General features: G+C 39.9%; 1 protein-coding gene across 1 annotated transcript in view; it reads right to left on the bottom strand.

The window, feature by feature from the left end:
- LOC126191082 (putative phosphoenolpyruvate synthase) overlaps window positions 1-23,329 on the bottom strand; it is a 358,083-nt gene that overhangs the window by 168,594 nt on the left and 166,160 nt on the right. Inside the window, exon 13 of the mRNA XM_049931802.1 lies at window positions 18,155-18,302. Coding sequence (XP_049787759.1) covers window positions 18,155-18,302 — 148 coding nt within the window. The remainder of the gene's footprint in view (window positions 1-18,154; window positions 18,303-23,329) is intronic.

Raw genomic sequence — 23,329 nt, 5'->3', positions numbered from 1 at the left:
CGGAAGTACAGAGGCAAAGATGATGTTGAAAGACAGGTGAGGTATGAGCGGCAGCAAATTGAAATTAGAAATTAGTGGAGATTGAGGCCTGGCGGATAGCGAGAAGAGAGGATATGCTGAAGGGCAAGTTCCCATCTCCGGAGTTCTGACAGGTTGGTGTTAGTGGGAAGTATCCAGATAACCCGGACGGTGTAACACTGTGCCAAGATGTGCTGGCCGTGCACCAAGGCATGTTTAGCCACAGGGTGATCCTCATTACCAACAAACACTGTCTGCCTGTGTCCATTCATGCAAGTGGACAGTTTGTTGCTGGTCATTCCCACATAGAAGGCTTCACAGTGTAGGCAGGTCAGTTGATAAATCACGTGGGTGCTTTCACACGTGGCTCTGCCTTTGATCGTGTACACCTTCCGGGTTACAGGACTGGAGTAGGTGGTGGTGGGAGGGTGCATGGGACAGGTTTTACACCGGGGGCGGTTACAAGGGTAGGAGCCAGAGGGTAGGGAAGGTGGTTTGGGGATTTCATAGGGATGAACTACGAGGTTACGAAGGTTAGGTGGACGGCGGAAAGACACTCTAGGAGGAGTGGGGAGGATTTCATGAAGGATGGATCTCATTTCAGGGCAGGATTTGAGGAAGTCGTATCCCTGCTGGAGAGCCACATTCAGAATCTGATCCAGTCCCGGAAAGTATCCTGTCACAAGTGGGGCACTTTTGGGGTTCTTCTGTGGAAGGTTCTGGGTTTGAGGAGATGAGGAATTGGCTCTGGTTATTTGCTTCTGTACCAGGTCGGGAGGGTAGTTACGGGATGTGAAAGCTGTTTTCAGGTTGTTGGTGTAATGGTTCAAGGATTCTGGACTGGAGCAGATTCGTTTGCCACAAAGACCTAGGCTGTAGGGAAGTGACCGTTTGATGTGGAATGGGTGGCAGCTGTCATAATGGAGGTACTGTTGCTTGTTGGTGGGTTTGATGTGGACGGACATGTGAAGCTGGCCATTGGACAGGTGGAGGTCAACGTCAAGGAAAGTGGCATGGGATTTAGAGTAGGACCAGGTGAATCTGATGGAACCAAAGGAGTTGAGGTTGGAGAGGAAATTCTGGAGTTCTTCTTCACTGTGAGTCCAGATCATGAAAATGTCATCAATGAATCTGTACCAAACTTTGGATTGGCAGGCCTAGGTAACCAAGAAGGCTTCCTCTAAGTGACCCATGAATAGGATGGCGTACGAGGGGGCCATCCTGGTACCCATGGCTGTTCCCTTTAATTGTTGGTATGTCTGGCCTTCAAAAGTGAAGAAGTTGTGGGTCAGGGTGGAGCTGGCTAAGGTAATGAGGAAAGAGGTTTTAGGTAGGGTGGCAGGTGATCGGCATGAAAGGAAGTGCTCCATTGCAGTGAGGCCCTGGACGTGCGGAATATTTGTGTATAAGGAAGTGGCATCAATGGTTACAAGGATGGTTTCTGAGGGTAGCAGACTGGGTCGGGATTCCAGGCGTTCGAGAAAGTGGTTGGTGTCTTTGATGAAGGATGGGAGACTGCATGTCCGTTCTTCAACCCATTACATGCAGTCTCCCATCCTTCATCAAAGACACCAACCACTTTCTCGAACACCTGGAATGTAATGGGTTGAAGAACGGACATGCAGTCTCCCATCCTTCATCAAAGACACCAACCACTTTCTCGAATGCCTGGAATCCTGGTACAGAAGCAAATAACCAGAGCCAATTCCTCATCTCCTCAAACCCAGAACTTTCCACAGAAGAACCCCAAAAGTGCCCCACTTGTGACAGGATACTTTCCGGGACTGGATCAGATTCTGAATGTGGCTCTCCAGCAGGGATACGACTTCCTCAAATCCTGCCCTGAAATGAGATCCATCCTTCATGAAATCCTCCCCACTCCTCCTAGAGTGTCTTTCCGCCGTCCACCTAACCTTCGTAACCTCGTAGTTCATCCCTATGAAATCCCCAAACCACCTTCCCTACCCTCTGGCTCCTACCCTTGTAACCGCCCCTGGTGTAAAACCTGTCCCATGCACCCTCCCACCACCACCTACTCCAGTCCTGTAACCCGGAAGGTGTACACGATCAAAGGCAGAGCCACGTGTGAAAGCACCCACGTGATTTATCAACTGACCTGCCTACACTGTGAAGCCTTCTATGTGGGAATGACCAGCAACAAACTGTCCACTTGCATGAATGGACACAGGCAGACAGTGTTTGTTGGTAATGAGGATCACCCTGTGGCTAAACATGCCTTGGTGCACGGCCAGCACATCTTGGCACAGTGTTACACCGTCCGGGTTATCTGGATACTTCCCACTAACACCAACCTGTCAGAACTCCGGAGATGGGAACTTGCCCTTCAGCATATCCTCTCTTCTCGCTATCCACCAGGCCTCAATCTCCGCTAATTTCTAATTTCAATTTGCCCCGCTCATACCTCACCTGTCTTTCAACATCATCTTTGCCTCTGTACTTCTGCCCCGACTGACATCTCTGCCCAAACTCTTTGCCTTTACAAATGTCTGCTTGTGTCTGTGTATATGCGGATGGATATGTGTGTGTGTGCGAGTGTATACCTGTCCTTTTTTCCCCCTAAGGTAAGTCTTTCCGCTCCCAGGATTGGAATGACTCCTTACCCTCTCCCTTAAAACCCAAATCCTTTCGTCTTTCCCTCTCCTTCCCTCTTTCCTGACGAGGCAACCGTTGGTTGCGAAAGCTAGAATTTTGTGTGTTTGTTTGTGTTTGTTTGTGTGTCTATCAACCTGCCAGCGCTTTTGTTTGGTAAGTCTCATCATCTTTCTTTTTAGATATATTTTTTCCATGTGGAATGTTTCCCTCTATTATATTCATATCACTTATTGTATAATAAGACACACTTCTCAGGTGGTTGGATATTTGAATATCTTCAGGTATAGTAATTATGTAATCCTCGTTTTGCACGAATTTAACAGTCTTTCTAATGAAATTAATAAATATGTTTAATCATTAAATAAATTTGAAACATTTAGAACACAAATTTCAGCAATGTTATGATCACAAGGTACTATTTTGAATGGTACAAATTATTCTCAGTGCTTGATCTTGCCTTATAAAATCATTTCACTGGGAATAGTATTTCCTCAGAAGATAATTCCATAAAAAAGCAATGAATGGAGTTGTATCAACGTTTGTTAACTTTCTGCAGATTTTTGATATTCATTGAGAGCAGCAATTGCTGTCAAATTTGTAACTGATTGTCAGTGAAGAGATGTGACTCTTGTCTCAGGACCCTGTCAGTTATCATTTTCTTATAACCACTATTCTTACATCATGTTACATGACTGCGAGTGTTATACTATTCCTTGTAGACATGTTGAACAGTGTGCACTGAGGCACCAACAAATTGGGCAACTTTCTTTGTGGGTTGGTCTGAGGTACAATTAAACACAATAGCTTATTTTTGTCATTCTGTCATATCTCCATGTCTATCCATACATACTTCACTGCTATAATACAAATTAATGATAGAGGATGACCATTTGTTACCAGTTTTGCCCCAATTACAAAGTTCCAAACTGACCAATGTGCTATTTTAAGGGATCAACTAAAATTCTGTCCAGTGAGCTTAGTAATATCAGTATCAAAGATTTTCGGTCTCTGTTTATGAAGAGAATTGGTATCTTTCTAGATGTTCTGTGAATAACCAAAGTCTTACCACAACTAAAAAAGGTTCTATTGATATAGGACCCTATTATCAATCCGTGTCATAACTAAGTTCTTATTTGAATAGAAAAAGCTTTATTACTTAGTAATTCTGTTTTAATTGTAAGTCCATGAGGGTTTGTTTAATAGATATAGATGGTGGCATCAGTAGTCAATGACTTGGAGAAACACTGAATAGACTTCTACAGCTTTAGCAATGCACATTTTACAAAAATGATAGTAAATGTATGAGACGAAGGAGAACTACGAAGTGACTGGAAATTAGTCATGATTCATTCTCTACATAAGAAAGGAAATACTAAAGAGGAGAATAATTGTTTTAACAACTCAATATTCCCAGTAATGTACAATATTCTACTAGTATTCATCTAAAAACAATTAAAACAACAACTGAGATTCTAAAAAACTATTGAACAAAAGTGGAGAAAAAACTACATCTTAAAACGTTAATAAGAAACTGTATGCTGAAAGGATGGTAATACGTATTGATCTTCAAGAGCTTTAAAAAGGCATATGACTCCATTTCCCATGATGTATTACTTAACAGACTGACAAAAATAGAGGCTGATTAAAAAGTACTGAGGATTAAAACAACAACCCTGACTAATTCCAAGTCCAAAATAAAATTGTGCAAGTGTCCCTCTAAACCCCATTGGAAACAAAACAGGAGTTTGAGAGTAAGATGTATTCCTTCAAGAAACACTATAAAAGAATCTGGCAAGGTACTAAAACTTCAGAATCTGTTTAAACCTTTCCAGGTTGGAACTTAGCAGAGTGTTGTGGAGACAGACTATTTTACTTTTACAGATAGTATATCCACAATGGCAAAAGCTTTTGAAACTTCACCAGAATAAATTAATCTTCTGAAAAAGTAGCAGAACAAACTTGGGTACAAATATCTTTAAAAAATGGAAGTAATGCCAAATATCAAGAACAATATACACCAGCTACATACCAAATATGAAACAATAAGGTGTATGGATCAATTTAAATGCTTGAGTAAATGTACTGAATGGGCTATATAAGAAAGCCTTGAAAACAAGAATCTGGAAATTGTTTATAGGTTGCCAAACAATGTCAAACATTTACAGCAAGTATTTTTCCATAAATACCAAAATTTGTCATTAACTGCCTGTCATAACACCAATGTATCTATGTGCTTCTGAGTATTCTATTCTCAATGTGATATGTTTGCTAGCAGGAATATAGAGATAAAGAGAGAAATATCACACAATATACTGGCCCAAATTATGTAATCAGACTCAACAAATAAATAAAACTCCAAACAAGAAATACGAAGGTTGTTAAAAAAGTATTTGATCTTATTTTCTATTGCTGAAACCAACAATTGTATTGGGGTGTGCACACACTCTACGTTTGTAGGCATACTTAGCGGGCATGCCAAATTTTTTTCATGACTATGGAAACAGCTACTCACTGGCTAGCCATTGGCAAATGAACACATGTAAGTGGTAGTCACCAGTTTTATGTTGTGGGCAAAATGACAAAAAAGTGGAACAATACTGTTGCATTAAATTTCGTTTTAAGCTTTGTGATTCTCAAGTTGAACCAATCCGTAAGATTTGACAAGCATTGGTGGATGAAGCAATGGGTACCACACAGATAAATGAATGGTACAGCTGCTTCAAAATGACCACTCATCAAAGAACAGTGCAGCACATTCAGGTAGGCCATCAACATCCACAAATGATGTTGTTATTGATAATGTAAGGACCCTCATGATGCACATAGTCACAAACAAAGGAACAATAATAACTACCCAAGAACTTGCAGATGAGGGCAAAAGTGGTACTAGATCCTTTCCTTCCATTTTAATGCAAAATTGGGACCTCAGGAGGATCTCAACAAAATTTCTGCTGTAGTTGCTAACAACTGAGCAGAAGCAACTTCTTTCAGATATTGCGTAGGACATGCTTGATACTGTGAACAATAATCCCAACTTTCTTGACACAGTGATCATTGGTGATGAGTCCTAGGTTTATGGCTATGATCCAGAAACAAAGTCCTGTCATCGCAATTGGAGTACCCATTTCCCCAAGATCCAGAAAATGTGAAAGTCAAATGACCATCTTTTTTTACTTCAATGGCGTAGTCCAACATGAATAGGACACAGAAGGTATTAATGTCAATAAAGAGTAGTACCAAGAGGTTCTTGCATTGCCTTTGTGAATCAGTGAAACAAAAACGGCCAGACTTGTAGGCAGCAGGTAGTTGGCACCTTCACCATGATAACACAGCTGTTCATTGTGTTCAATTAATTCAGTATTTTTTATCCAAACACAACATGTCTATGGTTTGCAGCATCCCTATTCTCCTGCCCTAGCACCCAGTTATTTCTGGCTTTTCCTTAAAGTGAAATACTCTGAAAGGCACCAGACTTATGAACAGGGATGACATTATGCAAAATTTGATGGAGGAGCTTTGCACAATACCAAAAGCAGCTTTGCAGTAATGCTTCCAGCAGTAATAAAAACATTGGGAGAAGTGTGTAGAAGCTCAATAGGACTACTTTGAAGGTGATTAGCATCAAATAATTGTATCTGAATAAAGACTGATTTTATAAATGAAAGTCAGATACTTCTTGATCAGCCTCATATATTCTTGAACACAAACAATGACATACAATATATTTGACACAGAACCAAAACCAAGAATACAATTGTACAAGCACATTAAAAAAAGACCTAAATGTAATGGATATAAAACCATAACAAACAAAATCAAAACATCTTCAGAGCAGCTGTAATGATGTTTGGATTGTCACATGAACTCTCTCTCTCCCTCTCTCTCTCTCTCTCTCTCTCTCTCTCTCTCTCTCTCTCTGAGAATTAAAATGCTATGCCCATCAGTGATTCTTTGTGGTGTAGATTCAGCAAGTCCTTGGTAGATTACCAAAGATATGTGGCACCAGATGTCTAGTCACTGATTGCACAAATCCAATAAATTAACAAACCCTGTAAACTACAGGTCAATGGTTTGTTGATGTGCAATTAGTGCATGATAACATCCAACATGTGTTCCATTAGGTTTGTACCAGGCAAATTTCATGGCTAATACATCAATGTTAATTCACAATCATGTTTCTCAAATCATTGTAGCACAGTTCTTGATTTGTTACATGGACAGTTATCCTGCTGGAAGATGCCATCGCCACTGGGGACGATATAGAACATGAAGGAATGCAGATGGTTCACAATAACATCCAGATGGTGGACAGCTGCCATGGGGCCTTTGATTACTACCACAGGTCCCATGAAATATATATAAATATATATAAATGACCTAGTAGATAGTGTCGGAAGTTCCATGCGGCTTTTCGCGGATGATGCTGTAGTATACAGAGAAGTTGCAGCATTAGAAAATTGTAGCGAAATGCAGGAAGATCTGCAGCGGATAGGCACTTGGTGCAGGGAGTGGCAACTGACCCTTAACATAGACAAATGTAATGTATTGCGAATACATAGAAAGAAGGATCCTTTATTGTATGATTATATGATAGCGGAACAAACACTGGTAGCAGTTACTTCTGTAAAATATCTGGGAGTATGCGTGCGGAACGATTTGAAGTGGAATGATCATATAAAATTAATTGTTGGTAAGGCGGGTACCAGGTTGAGATTCATTGGGAGAGTCCTTAGAAAATGTAGTCCATCAACAAAGGAGGTGGCTTACAAAACACTTGTTCGACCTATACTTGAGTATTGCTCATCAGTGTGGGATCCGTACCAGATCGGGTTGACGGAGGAGATAGAGAAGATCCAAAGAAGAGCGGCGCGTTTCGTCATGGGGTTGTTTGGTAACCGTGATAGCGTTACGGAGATGTTTAACAAACTCAAGTGGCAGACTCTGCAAGAGAGGCGCTCTGCATCGCGGTGTAGCTTGCTCGCCAGGTTTCGAGAGGGTGCGTTTCTGGATGAGGTATCGAATATATTGCTTCCCCCTACTTATACCTCCCGAGGAGATCACGAATGTAAAATTAGAGAGATTAGAGCGCGCACAGAGGCTTTCAGACAGTCGTTCTTCCCGCGAACCATACGCGACTGGAACAGGAAAGGGAGGTAATGACAGTGGCACATAAAGTGCCCTCCGCCAAACACCGTTGGGTGGCTTGCGGAGTATAAATGTAGATGTAGATGTAGAAAGTCCAGGTGAATGCCTCTCATAGAATAACACTGGCCCCATCAACCAGCTTCCATTGTGTGGTGCCTGTTATGAGCATCCATTTTTCCAGATGACAGTATGTCTACACATGACTATCGAACTGTTGTAACTCTAAACATGTATCATTCAACCAGGTGACATGTTTTTGTTGATCCACAATACAATCTTGATGATCCAATGTCCACTGAAATTGTAATTGACATTGTCACTGGGTCAACATGGAAAGACATAGAGGTCATTTGCTGCAGGAGCCCAAATTCAAAAATTTGCGCTGAACAGTGTGCTCTGGAACACTGTTACCTGTACCAGCATTGTACTTTGTCACAAGGTCTGCCACAGATTATTGCTTATCTTGGTTTACAGCGTGGGCAAACCTCTGACATCCATGTTGTGTGATGAGGTGAGGACCGCCAACACCTTGTTACCTACTTGTGCTCTCACTTTACTTCACCATTTCCTGTAGATGAATGTGACCGTAGCTACTGTCAACAGCTTTTCACTTTTGAGATGCTCATTCCCAGGTGCCGGGCCATAACAAACTGGCCTCTGCCAAAGTCATTTATGTCAGTGAATTGCCCAATTTGCAGCCTGCATCATCACTAGAATGATTTCCCATTCATCTTTGCTCCGGTTATAGACTATCCTTAGCACACCACATGTGTGCAACTTCATCAGGTGGCATTCAGTCTGGCAGTGGGCAGTGGTCATAAGGATCTGGCTCATCAGTGTGTGTGTGTGCGCCAACAATTGTCATAATGGATGCAGCGCAAAGAAGAGCTGCACCACTCTCATTACCACATCTTATCCTTCTTTTGAGTACAGAAAAGTGCTACTGTACCTCCGTAATGCAGATAAAACTGAACCTGCATTCTCACTGCAGTGCAGTGGAGTGCACTGTGGATCCAGCCGTGAACAATAAAGTGTGGGCTCTTACACTATTCAGTCTGTCAACACGCCTCAAAAGATGACCATGCACACATTATCACATGGAGAATTGTAAGCACAGCAAGCTGCCTGCTGAATTGGTGTATCCTACAGGGGTAGCTTTGAAAACTCAACTAGTCTCATGAGACGCAAAACACTGAAGATTTGCCTCATATGTGCAGTTCCAAAATAGAATTTTCATTGCCCAGATCTCTGTTGATATATGTCCTGAATACTAGTTTCAGCAAAGTTATGCTGCAATATTCAGATTTGTAAGCATTATGAATATGTTGAAAGGTTTATACATATGATAACTATAAACCTTGTAACATTCTGTAATACTTACAGCTCTGAATGTGATAACTAGTAATCACGATACATTTGAACTGTGGTCTGGGTAATAAAACTTCTATTTTGAAAGGTTTTTTACTTGGATATAGAGATCGCTCTCCTTCTGTCAATGTCAGGTAAATACATTTGCTTCATTGCTGTTGCTCACAGTCGATAATGTCTGCTGATAATCGCTACCTCCAAATTAGAGCTCCCAGGTACCTTGTAGAACTGCACACTGCTTGCTTACAGGCAACTCAGAGGCCTTTGTCTACAAACTCAATATACTGGTGCCTTCTCATAATCAATTAGGTCTCTACATGTTCGTTATGAACAGCAGTATAAAACCTCCTGTACCGTGGTTCTGAAAAACTTGGCAAGAGAACACCTGGAACGGAATCTACATCAACAGTGTCTCAATCTCTTAGTCTATGAGTGCAAAATTTGTCTGACAACTGATGATCTCATAGAACAATGCAGAAACAGCCAGGAGTCAATACACATCTCAGGCAAGCAGTTGCATAGGTTCAAAAGGGGGGTGTATTAATTATTTTGGGCCAGTAACACGTACAGATGTCAGACACTATAGAAGCTATTTTGAAGACTGCACACCTCTGGGACAAGATTTCCCACCCTATTATTCAGCCCAACCATGAATCCAATTAAACATGCGTGGGTCCAATTGACACTTGCAGTTGATTTGTCAAAAGAGCACTCCTAACTTGATGACCACAGGAGGGTTGTTGCCGAATAGTGGACAATGGGACAGGCACTAGCAGCAAGGTCTTAACCACCTTGCGGACAACTTGAAAGACGGATACAAGCATTTTACAATGCACAAGGTGGAGTATTACGGCACTGAATGTTATCTACATCTACATCCACATCTACATCCACACTCCGCAAGCCACCTGACGGTGTGTGGCGGAGGATACTTTGAGTACCTCTATCGGTTCTCCCTTCTATTCCAGTCTCGTATAGTTCGTGGAAAGAAAGATTGTTGGTAAGCCTCTATGTGGGCTCTAATCCCTCTGATTTTATCCTCATGGTCTCTTCGCAAGATATACGTAGGAGGGAGCAATATACTGCTTGACTCCTCGGTGAAGGTATGTTCTCGAAACTTCAACAAAAGCCCGTACCGAGCTACTGAGTGTCTCTCCTGCAGAGTCTTCCACTGGAGTTTATCTATCATCTCCGTAATGCTTTTGCAATTACTAAATGATCCTGTAACAAAGCGTGCTGGTCTCCGTTGGATCCTCTCTACCTCTTCTATCAACCCCATCTGGTACGGATCCCACACTGGTGAGCAATATTCAAATAGTGGGCGAACAAGTGTACTGTAACCTTAGGATTCTTCCAATGAATCTCAGTCTGGCATCTGCTTTACCGACGATCAACTTTATATGATCGTTTCATTTTAAATCGCTCCTAATGCCAACACCCAGATAATTTATGGAATTAACTGCTTCCAGTTGCTGACCTGCTATATCGTAGCTAAATTTCTTTCTATGTATTCACAGCACATTACACTTGTCTACATTGAGATTCAATTGCCATTCCCTACACCATGTGTCAATTCGTTGCAGATCCTCCTGCATTTCAGTACAATTTTCCATTGTTACAACCTCGTGATATACTACATCATCCGCAAAAAGCCTCAGTGAACTTCTGATGTTATCCACAAGGTCATTTACGTATTTTGTGAATAGCAACACTAACAGACTATGATATCACAGATCTGTAACATGTGTATGTTCACACAGATTGCCTTTATTTTGTTTATTGTTGACGAGTTTCTAATCAGATTGTCATTCTACATGATTTTTTTGCTTCATGGTGGATATTTAACCATTTGATACAGATCAACAACATTTTGTCAGTGTTCAAAATAGTTTTCAGTGGTGGCTACACAAGCTTCTGATATCTGAATCATGGAAGTGTTAGCCACTTCAGCATCAATGCTACTCAAGGCTTCTTGGAAGAGTACTGTGAAGTCAATCACAGTGTCTAGTTGGCTCCTGTCTTGATGTCAAAAGAATTATTAATATAGGCATTGATTTTTCAAAATTTTTATTTATTTTTTGCTGCCAATGGCATTACCACATCACACACTGTATCAGATCATCTTGCAATTAAGGAATGCTATTCCTTTTAACAAGTAGTATTTTTGTTTTAAAATCCAGTGGTGCATGGCATTCTGAAGAGTGCCTGTGAAAAGTTTTAGACACACTGTATGCATGGGTGCGAATACCTGGGGCAAGGGAAAGGCCATGCACCCTTCCTCCCTCCTAGCTTTCATGGTAAGGGATACATATATATCTTACCCGTATATGTTAAAATTATGAGTTCAAGTTTTTGTAGTTGGTTTATACATGGAGGTGACAAAAGTCATAGGATACAAATGCACAAATGCAGATGGCAGTAGTACCACATACACACAATAGGAAAGGGCAGTGCATTGGCAGAGCTGCCATTTGTACTCAGATGATTCATGTCAAAAGGTTTCTGATGTGTTTACGGCCGCATGAAGGGAATTAACAAACATTGAACATGGAATGGTAGTTGGAACTAGATGCATGGCACATTCCATTTCTGACATCATAAGGGAATTCAATATTCCACGATCCACAGTGTCAAGAGTGTGCCGATAACACCAAATATCAGGCATTACTTCTCACCGTGGAAAACACAGTGGTTGACGGTCTCATGTAATGACCAAGAGCAGTGGTATTTGCATATAATTTTGAGTGCTAACAAATAAATAACACTGCATGAACAACCACAGAAATCTACACGGGACACACAATGAATGTATCCATTAGGACAGTGTAGTGAAATTAGGTGTTAACGTGCTGTGGCAACAGATGACTGACACGAGTGCTTTGCCAACAGCACAAAATTGCTTGCAGTGCCTCTGCTGGGCTCATGACCATATTGGTTGGACCCTAGACAACTGGAAACCCGCAGCCTAGTCAGATGAGTCCCCATTTCAATTGGTAAGAGCAGATGGTAGGGTTCAAGTGTGGTACAGATCCCATGAAGCCATGGTCACAAGTTGTCAACATGGCGCTGTGCAAGCTGGTGGTGGCCCTGTAATTGTGTGGTAGTGTTTACACAGAATGCACTGGGTGCTCTGATCCAACTGAACTGATCACTGGCTGGAAATGGTTATTTTCAGCTACTTGTAGACAATTTGTTCTTATTCCCAAACAATATTGTCATGTCAGTGGGCCACAATCATTTGTGATTGGTTTGAAGAACATTCTGGACAGTTCAAGTGAATGATCTGGCCACCCAGATCACCTGACATGAATCTCATCAAACACTTATGGACCACAATCAACAGGTTGGTTCATGCTCAACATCCTGTGCTGGCAACACCTTCTCAATTATGGATGGTCACAGAGGAAGCATGGTGCAACATTTCTCACTGAGTCCATGGCACATCGAGCTGTTGCATTAAGCTGGACAAAAGGATGTCCAACATGACGTTAGGAGGTATCCCATGACTTTTGTCACATCAGTGCATAAGTTCAAAATTAATTCCTGTTGGTGTAATATCACATTTACTGACCTAATAGGAATTTATCAGCTATTTTACAAATATAACAGTACCAGCATTTGCAGCAAAAGCAGGTTACTAATATTTCCGTGGTGAATGTTCAGTAATGGAAGTTATATCAACATTTAATTTACACTGCAGCAGCACTTCAAACATTGTACTCTTCTTACAAAGAGACTGAACATAATAATATAATAATTTGATACATAATTACTCTTATGAATGTCTGAAATTTATATGGTGACCTGATGTACATAATTTTGCAACTGAAATCGGAGAGAATCAATTACTTTTGAAAAACATTGACATAGAGTCAAAGATACACTACCACAAAAATGATAGTGATTGGTAAAATTTTTCTTTTCTTGAAAAAGAGTTCAATAATGAAACACATCTTAAAAGCAAGCAAGACTTCTTAAAAGTAATGGACTGCCCAAAAATGAAAGTTTCTTGTCATCACACATCTATCGCATACCAGAAACCCTATTCTGGTGTTTCTGAATTTGGATTCAAGATATTAATGTAAGCAGAACGTTGAGGCCATGAGCAACACTCTTGCTGATCTGATGGAACTAAACTTTACTTGAGGCATATGAGTCTCAACTTTATCTTTGATAATGACAGAAGCTATATGAATGAATTAAAACCAGTTCTATGGCCTGGACTTGAACCTGGATCTCCTGCTTGCTAGGCAGATATGCTACCCATTACACAACAGCACCACTGCAGCAGTATGGCTACCAGAGCTACATGGACTACCCTAGTCCAATGTCCTCCCTAACACATACTTCAGTTCGCACCCACAGCCCATTCTCCCCCTTTTTTTTAAACTGTCAGTGTTGCAGTAGCTCTCTGGTATTGGAATAAAACCCCTGCTTTGCACATAATGGGCTTCTATCATTATTGAAGATAAAGTTGAGACTACTATGTTTCAAGGAAAATTTAATTCCATCAGATCAGTAGATCTCCTACACCTGAGGTACAGGCAGGATTTCCCCCATAAACACAAAGCTGGGATGCTATTCCAGTATCAGAGAGCCTCAGCAATACTGACAATTTAAAAGAAAAAGGGAAAAATGGGTTGAACGTGTGAATTGAAGTTCAATTAGGGAGGGTATTGGACTAGGATAGTCTGTGAATCTGTGGTAGTCATACTGCTGCGGTGATGTAATTGCTAGCACATCTGTGCCATAAGCAGGAGAGCTCAGACATGGCACAAATTTTAATTGATTCCTCCAACATCTATCATTATCAAATACGCTTACTGCTTTCAGAAAATACTCAACTTGCTGGACTGATGACTAAACAGAAGTCCAACATATTAAATTTTTCTCAAAAACAAAAATCCTACTCCAAATTCAATAAGAGACGAATTTTGATACAAGCTTGTTAACAATAATAACCATTTAATTTTGGATACTTTCATTAATTCAGTAATTGTGTTTCATAGAATCCATCAAACAGGATGTGAAATGAATCAAGGTACACAGTTACATAAGACAAAGACATCACTGGAACTTAATCTGCATATTTTATTAACAATAAAGTATCACTCTATGCTTAATTCTATTCATGCTCATGCCATCTAAATTTAACTGAGTAAATTAATAAGAAAGCTGCTGCTTCCTCAGTTTTGCTATTTCACTGTTGCTTATCTGCTATTAGCAACTTAATATTTACTTGATTACAGAGGTATTTTTTGAAGAAAATATTTCTACATTTATAAGTACTAAGTCCTATTTGTAGCACATTATTATTTGTCCTACTGCTTACAACAAACATCCATACTCATCAGCTTTGATGTCTGTCACCACTTATCATCATTATAATTCCACTGGGAAATTACTCCAGAGATTAATATATTGGCTTTTTATATAACAATTTAAAAATTATCATATTAACAGTTAGCAACGTCTTGTTGGAAGTAAAGAACAGAAGTGAACCGTCAGAAGAGGACATGGTACTGCTGAATAGGGTTGTTTATTAATTAATTCAGTTTATTGCTTGCTTTCTCTTCAGCTGGTACTACAAATCAAACAATGGAAAATCCAGGATGGAATGTAACAATATTATGAAAAGGAAAATTGCTCCTCACCATATAGCAGAGATGCTGAGTCACAGAAAACCACAAAAAAAAAAGACTGTCACAAATAAAGCTTTCAGCCATTTAGGCCTTCACCAACAATAGACAACAGACACACACACACACACACACACACACACACACATGACTGCAGTCTCGAGCAACTGCAGCTGCAGTGCATGATGGGAGTGGTGACTAGGTGGGGGTAAGGAGGAGGCTGGGGCAGGGAGGGGAAGGGGTAGTACCGGGGGGAGGGGGGCGGTGGACAGTGAAGTGCTGCAGGTTACACGGTGGGCTGGGGAGAGGTGGGGAGAGGGGGGGGGGAGTAGCAGAAAAGGAGAGAAGTAATAAAATAAGACTGAGTATGATGGTGGAATGAGGGTTGCATAGTGGTGGAATGGGAACAGGGAAGGAGCTGGATGGGTGAGGACAGTGACTAACGAAGGTTGAGGTCAGGATGATTATGGGAACACAGGATGTATTGCAAGGAAAGTTCCCACCCGCACAATTCAGAAAAGCTGTTGGGAAGGATCCATATGGCACAGGCTGTGAAGCAGTCATTGAAATGAAGGATATCATGTTTAGCAGCATGCTCGGCAACAGGGTGGTCCTCTTGTTTCTTGGTGACAGTTTGTCAGTGGCCATTCACAGCCAGATAGCTTGTTGGTTATCATGTCCATGTAGAATACAGCACAGTGGTTGCAGCTTAACTTGTAGATCACATGACTTGGTTCACAGATAGCCCTGCCTTTGATGGGATAGGTGATGTTTGTGACTGGACTGGAGCAGGTGGTAATGGTAGTATGTATGGGACAGGTCTTGCATCCAGGTCTATTGCAGGGGTATGACCCATGAGGTAAGGAGTTGGGAGTTGTGTAGGAATTGATGAATATATTGTGTAGATTCAGTGGATAGCACACTACCACTGTGGAAGAGGTGGGAAGGATAGTGGCCATGACATTTCACATCTCAGGGCACAACGAGAGGTAGTCAAAACCCTGACAGAGAATGTAATTCAGTGACTCCAGTACTGGGCAGTACTGAGTTACAAGGGAATGGTCATCTTCGGCTAGATGGTGGGACTTTGAGAGGTGGTGGGAGACTGGAAAGATAAGGCACGGGAGATTTGTTTTTGTACACGGTTCCCATTCCAGCACTAAACTGTCCTCATTCAACCATCACACCCAGTCTTTTTACTTCTCTCCTTTTCTGCTACACCCTCTCCATCTCTCCCCTTGCCCTCTGTCTAACCATTCACTGTCCGCTACCCGTACCCTACTATTCCTCCCTCTCCCTGTCCCAGCCTCCTCCTTACACCCACCCCGTCGCCACTCCCATCATGCACTGGTGCTGCTGCTCACAGTGTGGTTTCAGTTGCTCAAGACTGCAGTCATGTATGCAAGTTGCATTTGAGTGAGTGTGTCTGTGAGAGTGTGTGTTGTCTATTTTTGATGAAGGCCTTACTAGCCAAAAGCTTTATTTGTGACAGTCTTTTTGTTGTGCCTATCTGCACCTCAGCATCTCTGATATATAGTGAGTAGCAACTTTCCTTTTAATAATATTGTAGATACTACAAAGTTTTTCAACATATAATGTCTTACCTTTGGGAAAATTTTATGAGTGTGAAATATGTGACATGAGCCACTCTACACATTCCATGTTAAACAGTCCTCTCACAGTGAGGTGGGTGTGTGAGTCTTTAAATCTTTCAGTCAGATGCAAATAACATTATGTCTTGCCTCCAGTGAGATGGTCCATAATAAAGCGAGAGTTAAAATAGATCTTTAGTTTCATGACTTTCTTTGTGTCGCTTGGTGGCTTTCATAAAAATGATTTTCTCCTCACTGTTAGTATGAGTTCACTTCATCTCTTAATAATGGATGTTGTCAATGTCTTCTGTTTGATGACTGGTTTGATATAGCTGTCCATCACAGTATACCATGTGTAAGTCTCTTCATTTTTGCATAACTATTGATGACCTACATCCACTTGAACTTGCTTACCGTAGCAAAGACTTGGACTTCATCTACAATATCCCACTCCCCACCCACCCCCCCAACCCCCCCTCACATCCTCATCTTCATTCCCTAACAAAAATAACTATTCCATGATGTTTCAGGAGCTTGAAAGAGTATTTGATACACAACTCCTTCTACTCCATAGATGAATATCTTAACAGAGACTGATAAGCTGGCTTAGGTAAAAATATCTGTTAGGTGTCAGTTTTGACAGCACTTGGAAACAACAGTCAAGATTAGGTATTTTGTGTATGATACATTTATTAATAGTGCATAACAGTGTTTCATTCTGAGAGCGTGTTAATTCTGTAAATACTAGCTGTTCCAGTGTAATGCATTGTATTCACCTATTTTGGTAATCTCCTGACAAATGATCAGGTTAGTAAGTATCATATTCAAATATTTATTTTGTAAATAAAACTGCCTTTTCCTGCTGATAGTTACTTTATTTATCCCATACGTGTTTCACCTTCTCCTGTTCTAAGGCATCATCAGTGGGATGATTTGCTGATCTTCGTTTCCTCACATCTGGTCTGGAGGTCGCAGATCAGCAAATCGTCCCACTAATGATGCCTTAGTACAGGAGAAGGCGAAATGCATATGGGATAAATAAAGTAACTAGCAGCAGGAAAAGGCAGTTTTATTTACAAAACAAGTATTTATATGCTTGCTGCAGAGGATGGCCACACAAACAAACTTATTATATTCAAATGTTTTATGTTTTTATGTTATACTTTCTGACATGTTCCACACCCATTACAATCATCTCAATTTTTGGGTCTATGGAACAAAAACTAAATCTAATCTAATCTAATCTAATCTATATTCTGTCAATGGCTCCCTTCTTTTAGCCAAGTTGTGCCATAAATTTGTTTTCTTCCTAACCTGATTTAACACTTCTTCAAGAATTATCAAATCTAGTAATCTAATACTGTGTTCATCATTCTTCTGCGGCACCTCATTTCAAAAGCCTCTACTCTTTTCTTATCTGTACTGTTAATGGATACCAAACATTGTGACCCTTCTCCTATATGATTTAATTGTTGAGATTCAATTGATAATGCCAGAAACAAAATCACAAGTTGTGTAGTTTACTTTCTGTGAAATAATCATAAAAACTATCTGTTTCATTGGTCATAAAATAGAGTGGTTACAAAGCTTAGTTCTTGGACAAGGAATGTGAAGGTAGTAATAAGCTGAAAGGACAATGCAACAGACCAAGCAGGACTGAAAAGACCAAAATGAGTCATCGAGGTAAAAAGACTCTGATGACTGCTTTTCCTGTAACAGTTTTAATGCCAAACGTCTACCTCTAAACAATCTAATAGATGAGGGAGTATGATAGCTTACCTCTCCAAGCCCATAATTTGCTGTTATAAGTACCTCCTTTGGGTTCCCAGTAACTGGATGACATGTAAACATAACACCTGCAACATCTGCAGGAATCATCTGCTGCACTACAACACCCATATTAGTATTTATGGGTTGTCCATTTTGCCTGTAAAATATTAAGAAGTTACACAATAATATAAACACATAAGAACCAAGCATTAAATGACATTTTTGCCAAGTATACTCTCTGTTAAATCACTGGGCACAGGATATGTTGCAACTCCACTGAATGCTTGAACAAAATATGTGCTAATTGCATTCCTCTTCACTGCATTTCTGCCCCTGTCTTTATCCAAAATGACAGCATTTAAGTAATACTATCTGATTGGAGACATTAAACACCCTAAGAATTAACTGTTACCTTAATTCATTTGTACAGTATCATATAAAAGACCTTCAACTCTGGGATAATTTCTGCAAAAAGTAACAGTAAAATCAGATATGGAAAAAATCCTGAACTGAAGATCTATAAAAGACTTTGATCAAAATTAAAAACATACATTTTTTCAAGAGAACTATCACACCAATGTTGAGATAAAGAGTATAGAGAAACCAATGTAAATGCTAAATTCTCTAGGTCCTCAACATTATTTAAACTGAATTTTGAAAAGACAATTCCAAAAGTAGCCACAATTGAGTCTCTACTATACAGGGTCTAAGTGAGTGGCCCCTCCTTTACAGCATTCATCAACCTATTTCTATTTCCTCTCTGAGGAAGGAACTAATACTTCCATAAGTTAGGGGCATTTAGTGTATTAAAAATTTTGCCTCCTGAAAGTTAAGCATTTATCAGCTATTCTGTTTCATAATTGTATTATATTCTCGAACGAATTTTCCTTTTTATATGATAAATGAATTACATGAATAAATATGAGCTTCAAAGTGGGTCATAGTTTTGATTTTAAAATGGTAAATTACAGTATCACCCATAACAGCATTTAATATGATATGTGATGCTCTTGACAAGGATGAGTGTGTTACAGGTGTATTCTAAGATCGGTCCACAGCTTTTGATGTTGTTCTCCATAAGATTAAACTAAAGAAGCTAGACTTATTAGACACAGCTAATGGTTGGTTCTGATCATATAACACAAGCATCAAATGAGGCTAACCTTTCAATGAAACACTTATCAAAACAAAATACATTAATAAAAGAGTGCCTGACAGGAGCGTTTTAAGACTAATAATGTTCCTGATACAGATCAAAGACTTTCCCCAATGATGCTATGCACAGGGATAAATTTCTTTTTGCTGATGGCAGAAAGATTATAGCTATGAAAAAGCAAGTGAACGACTTGAAGAGAAGACATATAAATCTCTCAATGAAGTTTAGAATTCATTAATAAGCAATAAGTGATACTGAACACAAAGAAATACAAATTCCACAAATTTCAGTTTGAAAAGGGAAAATTGACAAAGCTATATTATATACAATATGCAAAGGATAGAGTGCTACTCACCACATAGAGGAGGCACTGAGTTGCACACAGGAACAATGAGACAGATTGCTATATATATTCAGCTATTGAACTAGGTCCTTCACCAATTGTAGAAAATTCACACACATTCAAATAAGCACAACTCGCCAGCACATGGCCGCTGTCGTCTCCAGGCACTAAAGCCCAACTGCAACTGTGTCTCTGATGTCAGCAGCAATCTTTACTGAGGTGGGTGATGAGGCTATGTGAGGGTGAATAGAAACAGTGAAAGTGATTTGGAGATCCAGGAATAATTATATTGGTGCTGCATCTAGAGGCCAAGAGGGCACATAGCCATATGTTGCACCAATATAATTATTCCTACACCATCAAATTGATCCCACTATCTCCCTTCACCATTGCTTTACTTTACCCCCCACACTTATCTCAAAGATGCATTCACAATCATGCCTTAGTGTCTGGAGTCCACAGTGGCTGTGTGTGTGAGTTGTGCTTATTTAACTATATATGTTTTCTACATCTGGTGAAGGACTTGGTCCAATAGCTGAACACATTTAGCATTCTTTTTTTCTTTGTGCCTGTCTCTGACTCAAATGTACCTCTATGTTGTGAGAACAGCAACCTATTCTATCCATATTGGTCCGCAGCTCGTGGCCATGCGGTAGCGTTCTCGCTTCCCGCATCCAGGTTTCCGGGTTCGATTCCCGGAGGGGTCAAGGATTTTCTCTGCCTCGTGATGACTGGGTGTTGTGTGATGTCCTTAGGTAAGTTAGGCTTAAGTAGTTCTAAGTTCTAGGGAACTGATGACCATAGCTGTTAAGTCCCATAGTGCTCAGAGCCATTTGAACCATTTTTATCCATACTGTTGGTATTCCTCCTGGTTTTTTCCTCTGTTAAACGCAGATGGTACCTCAATAGATTGCATAACAAACACAAAATTCCTAGAAATGACTAGTGATTGTCAGTGGAAGTAGCTGAACACACAAAAATACTTGCAAACTGATTGTCATGTTATGCCCTTAGAGTCCTGTCATCAGTGTGTTACAACCAGTGCCTTTCAATTACATACTATTTATATGCACACTCAGTTCTTGGCTATGGAATTCTTTTGTGTGTAATGAATGTACAAAATATGAAGACAGTTCTCAAACTCTATACAAGGCTCATAAGAATAACGACCAAAAATAGTATTTGGGCTCATTATACTAACATTTTAAAATATTTGTGTTTCTAGAATGAAATTTTCACTCTACAGCGGAGTGTGCGCTGATATGAAACTTCCTGGCAGATTAAAACTCTGTGCCGGACCGAGACTCGAACTCAGGACCTTTGCCTTCGAGTCTCGGTCCGGCACAGAGTTTTAATCTGCCAGGAAGTTTCATTTGTGTTTCTAATTACATTATAAGAGTACATTCACATTATATGAGTTATGCACATAAAAATCTTAATAATTACTGCACAAACAGGTCTGTTCATGACCAAGAAGATAGATTTAAACTGCACTTACATTTACTAAGAAATAATAAACATAGCACTCAAAGAAGCATTTTCTATCAAGTAATTAAATTATACAGTGAATAAGCTGAATAGATTATATAGATTACTAGAACAACTTTATTAAAAAGGCAGTTAAAAATAGCTGTAAAGGAATATGTCCTCTGCTGTGGAGTATTACATAGATACTATAAAGTAGAATTTCTGTAAAAAAAAAAATGTAGTCCAAGTAAATGATAATAAGATGCATCTGTCATTTCATGACACACTTTACGCTATAATTTCTATCTCTGTCTGAAAATCCCTGTGCTAAAGCTCTGTAGTGGATGATACTAATATATTATTTTATTTATGAGTACATCTCAATGATTATGTAGGGACAGAGACTCAATTTTCAGGAATTCAAACTGTAGGTTGGAGTACACACAATGGAAACCAAATATCTTTGCCATCAACATAACCTGGTGTCAGTTAACACTTCAAGTATAGTTTGTGTACTGTGTGTGGTGATTGGTATTGAGAAATGAATAAACAGAGTAACACTGGCTTCTTATGTCTGACATTTTGGGAGTGTACTGAGGTCCTCTAGTGGACATTAAGTGTTATCAACCATCTTTGTTCTGCTCAAATTCCAATCACAGGATTCCATGTGGTGTCCAGCTGGAAACAACCACCCAAGTGTCTTCAGACAGTTGTATTTCAGCTGATTTCTTATGATGGAGTACCTAAAGTTCGATGTATGGGCTACAATGTTTGTTCCATTGTAGTAAATGGAATGACCAGCAGAAATACAACATTTAGCATCATCACACTTGCTGGCTTGGAAGAGATGAGCAGCACTCCTCAATGATGTGCATGGTTTGCCTCATAAAAGACTTGCTGTACTCAAATAAAACATTGAAAACACCTAAGCACCATATGCAGCACCATGTAGCCTCTGATGGAGTCCAGAAGTGCAGAGATTTTTGCCAGGGGACTAAAGCCCACTTTATCTCCATGTCTCCTCAATAATCTACTGACTTTTGTGAAAATTCTCTATATGTAGCAAATAAACTGTTGACCTGAATGTCTCATCATCATTGATATTTGGTCATTTATACATCTGAAGTGCCCTCAGTGTTTCACAAGACAAACATCCAGTTATTACGGACACATTTCATCTGCAGGCTACATACATCTGAGATGAGATAAGCTTAATGAATAAAGATCCTATGGATGTTGATTACCTGCACTGGGCGGCCACAAGTGTTATCTTGCAGATGCAAGCCTGTTTGAATAGTTTTGGATACACCAAATTTTTGAGTTTACCATTACTCTATATGTATCTTTAAGAAGTCTAGAAACAGTAGAAACTATCTATTTCCATCTCCATAGGAAATCTTTTTTTGTAATGTACAAAATTAGGGTTTTGAAGAAATGCATGCAGCAGTCTGAATTGCTTCTAACACATAAAACTAATCACAAGAAACTCATTGGAAAAATTCTCGAGAAGTGCAATCCATCCATGAATGAGATAGGTTAATAAACTCTCTTGCAGCTGATACTGCAATATTATTCATCAGGTTGGGCACCTCACCAACGATGCAGACATTAAAAGGAAGACATTGTGCATTACGTTGTGATTTATTATTGAAATTCCACAACTGTACTTGCCCAGAAGAGTCAACCAATATACCTTGCAAAAATATTTGAAGATATAGTGAAGAGATTCTATCTTACAATGGGCGTTGGAAACTTTTCTTGCCCCACACAATTTGTGATTGGAACAGGAAAAGGGGGGGGGGGGGGGTGGGAAGGGGGCGGAGGGGGGGGGGAGTGTCTGTGGAATGCAAAGTACTCTCTACCACACACCATAAAGTGGGTTGTGAAGTTTAAGTATAGATGAAGTTGTAGATGAAGCTCTTGGTGACTGTCGAAATCACGATGACAAACAATATGTATATATTGTCAACATATGCAGGAATACTGTAAGTTTAGAACTGTTAACTCGAGTGCCTACTCCTCAAAATCTACTATAAAAAGACTGGTCATCAGAGGAGATACAGGACTCTCAATAATGACACTCTCAGAATGGTTATAAAACTCATTGTTCAATAAAAAGAAAAAGAAAAACATGATAAAGGGAGTGCATATGCTCAAACAATGCTGTTACATCATACCAAAAGCAGTTTCTAGTGAGACAGCAAGGTCATCAAAGGTA

This window comes from Schistocerca cancellata, chromosome 6 (genome assembly GCF_023864275.1).
Source record: "Schistocerca cancellata isolate TAMUIC-IGC-003103 chromosome 6, iqSchCanc2.1, whole genome shotgun sequence".
Classification (NCBI taxonomy): Eukaryota; Metazoa; Arthropoda; class Insecta; order Orthoptera; family Acrididae; genus Schistocerca; species Schistocerca cancellata.
Note: the sequence above shows the minus strand (reverse complement) of the source record. Positions and strands in the feature narration are given on the sequence as shown.